General features: G+C 50.6%; 1 protein-coding gene across 1 annotated transcript; it reads right to left on the reverse strand.

Annotated features, from left to right (window-relative positions):
* Positions 1-507: 507 nt before the first annotated feature.
* Positions 508-6,769, reverse strand: LOC112236307 (sal-like protein 4). The gene is made up of 3 exons (XM_024404886.2): positions 6,145-6,769; positions 1,101-4,387; positions 508-928 (listed from the first exon to the last, which is right to left on the reverse strand). The coding sequence occupies exons 1-3, from the start codon at positions 6,218-6,220 to the stop codon at positions 689-691; spliced, it is 3,603 nt and encodes a 1,200-aa protein (XP_024260654.1). The 5' UTR covers positions 6,221-6,769; the 3' UTR covers positions 508-688.
* Positions 6,770-6,994: the final 225 nt, after the last annotated feature.

The raw sequence follows: 6,994 nt of genomic DNA on the forward strand, positions 1-6,994 counted from the left end.
CACCTGTCAGGTGGATGGATTATCTTGGCAAAGGAGAAATGCTCACTAAGAGGGATCTAAACGAATTGGTGCACAAAATTGGGGAAATAAGCTTTTTGTGCGTATGGAACATTTCTGGGATCTTTTATTTCAGCTCATGAAAGATGGGACCAACACTTTACACGTTGCATTTATATTTTTGTTCAGTATACAAGAAAACTGCCACTACTGCACTGGCCTGTTTTGGTATGGCGTTCGTACCATATATCCTAGAGTGATATTTCACCTATTTCTCCATTCCCATTCCAAATAGACATTTCATTCATATGTTTCACTAGAACTAGCTGCTCTCTAAAACATACATCCCTGCTTATCTATTCTATTGTGATCCAACACACAAACTTCATTGTGTGCCGTTACACTACAAGAGAATTCTGTGAAATCGTATCGTCAAATAAGGCCTCTTCGTGTTCTTTGAGATAGTGGTATCGTAACCATGCCGAGATGCTGAATGAATTAGTACTTCACAACAATCTAACACTTTATTAGACAAAATAGACCCAACTGACTAGTAGCAAAATTACACAGAATAAGAATCAATCTTTATAGAATCAATTCTAAATCTATGATGAAAATACATTCCCTTGTCAGGGCCTTTAATAAAAAAATAAATTGACTGACACCATTCAGCAGCCAATCATATGCCGTTTTACTCAGTAGTGTCCGCAGGTTGCTCTGCTTCCTCTCCAGAACCAGCAGTGATTGGCTGATCTTCTAAGGTAACGAGTTTCTCAGGAGATTTGGCCAGCTGTTCCTTTTCATCCTGCTCTCCACTGTTCCCATTAGCTGAGAGAGAACTCTGATCCTCCACAGTGTCATTGGTCAGGGTGGCGGGAGGAGGAGTCTCGGCAGGGACGTTGGTCAACACAGGGTGTGTCTTCATGTGTCCCTGTTGATGGAAACACAGAAAAATGGTATTGGTTAAGTGATCAATTACTTTAACACAGTAAAACATGAGGAATAGACAAAGTTCAAGAATCACAATTTAGCTTCTGTCAAGTGTTCTGCATAGCCATTGGAACGTACGGTTCTAATACGATCCATCCTTATCTTATGCTTACCTTTAATCCACTGCGGCTGGCGTATGCCTTCCCACACAGAGTACAGGAGTAGGGTTTGGAGGGCGCTGATGCTGGGGTGGCTAGCTGGGAGGCCTCTGGTTCCTCTGGAGCCCTATCCCTCTCCTCTGTGGAGCTAGGGGTCACTTTCTCACTCTCAGGCACCATTACTGATGAGGTATCACTGGGTGCTGTGCCCTCGCTCTCCCCTTCAGATGGGGCAATTTCCCCTTCAGGGCTGGGCTCCTGTGGGGTGATACTGGAGGCCTGGGGGGCTGGCTCTTGGGCTGCTTTATGGCTGGCAGGGAGGGTGAGCGTGGGGGAGGGGTTGAGGGTGGCAGGGGAGTTTGGGGTGGATTCAGATTCAAGGCTGAGGAGGAGTCCATCTGGAGAGTTGGTCTGGTTCTCTGTGGTCGACCTAGAGCTGTTAGTGAGCCTTCCTGACCTACTACTATCAGAATCCACACCCGGTCTGTGGACATTTTCCTTCACCTCTACATCACCCTCCACCACAGAGGCGGGCTGGGAGCTGGTCAAGGATGGTCGCCTACTTGGGCTGGTGTTAGAGAGGTCAGCTGGGGAGTCTTGCGAGTCTTCTATGGAGGCTCCAGCGGGGCCATCGTCAGACTCGGATCTTTCCCCCAGGAGCATGGGGTCTTCTGGGGAGGGATTATGGGTCAGAGGTGGGCTAATGCTGGCCGTGGAGGGGGAGGGTTCAGACTCCCCCTCTATATGGAGGATCGGGTCAGCTGCATGGGATTCCTTGGTCGCTGAACCTCCTGAGTTCATGTTGCTGACAAGTGGGTTAGGGATGATGCTGGTCATTGTTAAGGCCAGGGGGTGGAGGCCTTGGAGGCAGGGTTTGGATCGAGAGTGTGTGGTCAGCAGGCTCAGATCGGTGGGATCTTCTTGAGCCATATTTGTACCTTCCTCCCCCTCTCCCCCCGGGGGTATCTGACCCCCCAGGTGCATACGGATGTGTTGCTGCAGCACCAGGGCGTTGGTGAACTTGCGCGGGCACAGTGGGCAGGAGTTCTGGGTGCGGGAGTTGGCCGGGCGGGCGCGGTGGGTGGCGAGGTGGGCCCTCAGGCTTCCCTTAGTGGAGAAGGAGCGTCCACACAGCTTACAGGGGAAGGGGCGTTCACCCAGGTGGGTGGCCTGGTGGAGACTCAGGGCCCTGGGGCAGGAGAGCACCCTCAGGCACACCCCACACTGATTAGGAGACAGGGCGGGATTGGTGGATCCAGGGAGACCCTGTGCCTGGCTGTTCACCGTGGCCCCAGGGTTGGGGTTGAGGCCCAGGGCTGCCATCATCTCCCTGCGGTAGGAGTTTGTGGTCAGGTCGTGGGTGTCCCTGTTTGAGAAAAAGCTGTCTGCTGGGCCAAAGGAGGATGACTGGCCCCCTCCCTGGTGCTGCTTCTCCAGTTTCATGACCAGCCGCTGCAACTTTGAGGTGTCGGAGGTTTGGGTGAAGGAGGTTGTGGAGGACGAGGACGTCTGGGGTTTGGAGTAGGGAGGGTAGGGGAGCTGGGTGTGGGGGGAGGTGAGATGAGAGGCAGTGGTATGGGACCCTGGGGGACAGAGGAGGGCAAGGTGGTGGGGTGAGGGTCCTCCAGGGAAGAGAATCTTGGGGAAGTGGGCCATCTGGGAGTAGGGAGAGCCTGGATGGATGGTGGGGTGTGGAGGGGTGTTCTCATCAAACCTCTGCTGCTTCACCCCTTTGAACTGGCCACCCATGGAGGATGAGGAGGATGATGATGATGAAGGTAACACACTACTCGAGGCGCTGGCTGCTGCAGCGGAGGCCCTATTTAGCTGTAGCAGGGAGTGAGCCGTGGACAACAGAGCCATGTCCATACTGGGTGGCATAGGCATAGATGAAGGGGAAGGCCGAGGAGACGCCCCGGACAGGAAACTGAGCGCCATTCCTTCTGTCATTCCTTTCACGCCACCAAACGGCGGCTCCTCGTCTTCCACCCGGCGCTTCCTGCGTCTCTGGCCTGCGGTGGTGGCGACGGGGGCGGGCTGCTCCAGAGCCGGAGGGAGCAGCGAGAGCGACAGTTCCGGGTTCTGTTCACGGTGGCGCAGGAAGTGGGCCTTGAGGTTCCCGCGGGTGGTAAAACGGCTGAGGCAGACGGGACAAAGATAGGGCCTCTCCCCTGTGTGGGAGCGTAGGTGGATTTGTAGTGAGGAATCGCTGCTCAGGACCTTACCACAAAACTTACAAGCATGCTGTGGACGCACTGCAGATGAGGACCCAGCCGAGGAGGAGCTGGACAGCAGCAGGTGGTCTTGGGAGTGGCTGGTGGTGGGGAGGGGCGGGGTGGGGAAGCCAACCCCGTTACTGTGGCCGAACGGGGAGGTGTTGGAGGATTTCTCATGGAGGTAGCGCGGGGGCAGACTCAGGGACAGAGGATGCACGGAGGATGCTATCGAGGAGCTCCAAGTGGTGGAGGGCGAGGTAGAGTGTGATGGTCTGGTCCCATTACTGTGAGAGGAGAGGCTGGGCTTGGAGACAATGGGCTGAGGGAGGAGGGAGGGGAGGCAGGCCAGGAGAGGGGAGGCCGAGGATGGGACAGGGGCTGAATAGGAATGGTGTGTTGGGGAGGGGGATCCTGCTGTGGATCTTTGGTGGTTCTCTCCACTACCAGCCTGGGAGGTGTCTTGGGTATAGATGGCACCTCCTAGCCGGAGAACATGCCTACAGATCTCCTCAGTCATCTGCATCTGGTGGATCTGCCTCTGCTGCAGCACCCTCAGTTCCTCCAGGAGCACAGACAGGGTCAGGGGCACCTGGATCTGGCCTAGCCCCGGCTCCGGTGGGCTGGAGCCATTCTGATGCCCAGGACTGGTGCTCTCCTGCAGGGGAGGGAGGGAGGAAGACAAGGAGGAGGTAGTGGTGGTGGTGGTGGCAGAGCTGCCCATCTGTGGTGAGGTCATAGTGGTGTGGGAGTGGGCCTGATGGGAGAGGCAGTGGCCCGATGTCTGATTGAGGTTGAGAGGCAGGGATTGCGTCTGCGAGGATAAGGAGGGGTGAGGGAAGTCTGGAGAGAGGGATGAATGGGTGTTGGGGAGGGAGGTGGTGGTATAGGGGGCGATGTGGCTGGACCAGTGGGTGGGTGAAGAGCTCTCACTGGGGAGGGAGGGTCCGTGGAGACCCCCAGGTGACGACCGAGGGGCCAGGGGGGGCTGGTGATCTTCGAGCGAGGTGGGGGACGACGATGAGGACCCAGAGAAGGTCAGTTCGGAGCCCAGAGACGAGGAAGGTGACTTGGCTAACAGCTGGTAGTCTATAGACAGAGAGAGAAAAAGAAGAATTAAGTCTAGTGCCCCTTCATCACTCTACTCCACCAAATGGAAAGTCCAGTTCCATGATAACATCAATGAATTTGAAGTCCCCATAAGAACCATGAAAGGCCGGGTGCAAGGCTACATGCTCTATTGGATTGTTTTGGGGGGGTCAAAGTAAGTCCCAAAGTCCAAACCTTTAACTGTAATCATTGATTACAACAATTGTTTCATATTTAAATCCCAAGCGTAAAGTTGCAGTCTTCTCTTGGAAAGAAATGCATTAGCAGATATTGATTAATAGTCTACAAACATACGGAGAGTCAGTCTTTCCCTCTTTATGCTATTATCTTGTCTTCTGTCCACTTCCTCTTCCCTGAGCATAACTCTCCAAATGTATTCTTACCACACAAAAGTGTGCAGGCCACCTTGCTGCTATGACAACATGTTTAAACAGACAATGGCCATTTGAGACAACCCATAACCCCTCTTAACCCACCCCTCACTGCAGCAGTTCACTTCTTTCATCTACCTATTCACCCTCCCCCCCCTGACGTCACATCAGGGGTCAGAGGTCGGGACATGCTAAGGGTACTGGGCACTGTCCAGAGGCTTGTGATTGGTCTACTCATCTGACCTTTAGAGCTCTGGGGTCAAATTCTTTCAGAATCTTGAGCACAGAGTGAGAGAGAGAAAAGAAGGGGGAGGGGAGTATGGACAATGGAAGACCAACTGTTCCCTCCCAGAGGGACATGGTGATGGAATGGATGACTATACTAGTAGCTGCTGCTAAATAGTCTAGCTTGGTTCTCTTCACATATCAAAGTGTGCAAAACAAGTTCATTTAAAACAAGTTCACCTCTATGGAAATGTACCTGTAGAACTTCTAAGAAGTAATTTGTATTTTCTAAGGTGTGGAAAATGTTACATGCAAGTGAAGGTGCAAACACTCTGCACCCCCCCCCCCCACCTTCTAAAATGCATTTAACACATCAAGTCAATAGAGTAGGAGGGGTAGAGAGGGAAGCATTCAGTGAGCATTGAGAGGGTAGAAAATTGGGGAGAACAAGGAGGAAAGGAAACATGAGGGAGAAAAGCGTGGAGAGAAGAGAAGCAGAGAGAATGAGAGATCTCTACCAAAAATACCCCTCATCTACCCCCCCCCACCCCACCCCACTGATCCAGCCTTATTGTTGATGAATAGGGAGACTGTCGTCTAAGTAATGAAAGACCTCCAGTTGTCAGCCCTGAGCAGCCTGTTAGTTTCCTAGAGGACTAAACATCACAGGAAAATGGTCACAGATGGATATTATCATATTACCATCCAGGCCACAGGGAAACGTTTACAGGGCCAGCCCTCAAGTACCTGGGACTCCACTAATTTGCAAGAGCAAATTATTTTTTGCAATTAAAAACAAATGCAAACAAAGCACAGTAATACACATATCAATTTATGATGATTGGTCACCTGAGTAAAATTACTTTTTTAGATGTGAAAGGAAACATTTGAGGAATTGACATATAAAACGTAACAAAATAAACCAACTTTGACTTAAGGCCTACTAGCTAGCAGGATTTTAACTGCAGTTTCTGCAAACAAAGCCATCTTATAACGTTACCTTAACCCTATTGAACGTCATCATAGTTGTAAATTCCGACCTGTAACTTTGCTTGTTGATTCATTCATAGAACTATGGGAAATATCATAGGGGGGGAAACAGACGCATGCCTTAGAATAAGCATAATAAACTTTTCTCACCGTGCGATAGTATCCGCGTGCCCCCCTGGTCCGAGTTAACGAGCTGCTGCGGTCGTTTCTGCTTCCGGCGTGACATGATTCACGAAGAGACTGAGAGAAGGGGGGCATTCGCCGAATAAATAACACTGGCCACTTTACGCACTTGTAGGCTTCACGTTCCAGAATCTAAACTCACATTTCAGGAACTTTTGAATTTCTAAATGGTATCTAGACAACGGTATAGCTCGTTGGTCCCTTGCATGGAAGAAATCAAAGAGGGGCATAAATCCCTATAAATGCGCCGTCATATGAGCTGCGGAGAGTGCGTGTGTGGCTGTTTTCCTAAAGTAGTCTCTCTCGCTGTCCAAAACTTGCGCCACACCTCCCCCGCTCCCCTATGCAGGCACACACAAACAGAGACACACAACCTCTTCTTGTTCCTCACTGATATTTGCATTTCAATGGCGCGGAACACAGACTCCCTGGTTCTCCCCTTTCTCTGTGTTTTGCGTATTTTCTCCACGCCATCACTAAACTCTCAATCAAAGATCATCCTGGGTGTTAAAATCCACATGAATAAATCAAAGTAGCATATGACTTTACTTGTTACATGCTGTTTGAACCCATTCAACTAGAATATGTTGACGAGTTTTCTGAGATTTTACCGAGATTAGTATGAATTATTTTAAACATACCATTTGGGGGAATTAAGTGAGAGGAAAAAAAGTTTAGCATAAATTAATAAATAACAAATTCAGAATATTAAACAAATAGGCCTTGCTATTTTTATTTTGGGTAATTTATCATTTCAATACTTAACAAGTGGTCAAGAGACAGAGAAATAATAATATACCCTATCATTGCATGGGGC

This window comes from Oncorhynchus tshawytscha, linkage group LG10 (assembly GCF_018296145.1).
Source record: "Oncorhynchus tshawytscha isolate Ot180627B linkage group LG10, Otsh_v2.0, whole genome shotgun sequence".
In the NCBI taxonomy this organism is placed as follows: domain Eukaryota; kingdom Metazoa; phylum Chordata; class Actinopteri; order Salmoniformes; family Salmonidae; genus Oncorhynchus; species Oncorhynchus tshawytscha.

Excerpts from the sequence above, each read along its gene's own strand:
- LOC112236307 (XM_024404886.2), bottom strand. The coding sequence starts at position 6,220 with ATGTCACGCCGGAAGCAGAAACGACCGCAGCAGCTCGTTAACTCGGAC. Across the intron at positions 4,388-6,144 it reads CACGCGGATACTATCGCACG|ACTACCAGCTGTTAGCCAAG; the intron begins GTGAGAAAAGTT and ends CTCTGTCTATAG. Across the intron at positions 929-1,100 it reads CCAGCCGCAGTGGATTAAAG|GGACACATGAAGACACACCC; the intron begins GTAAGCATAAGA and ends TTCCATCAACAG.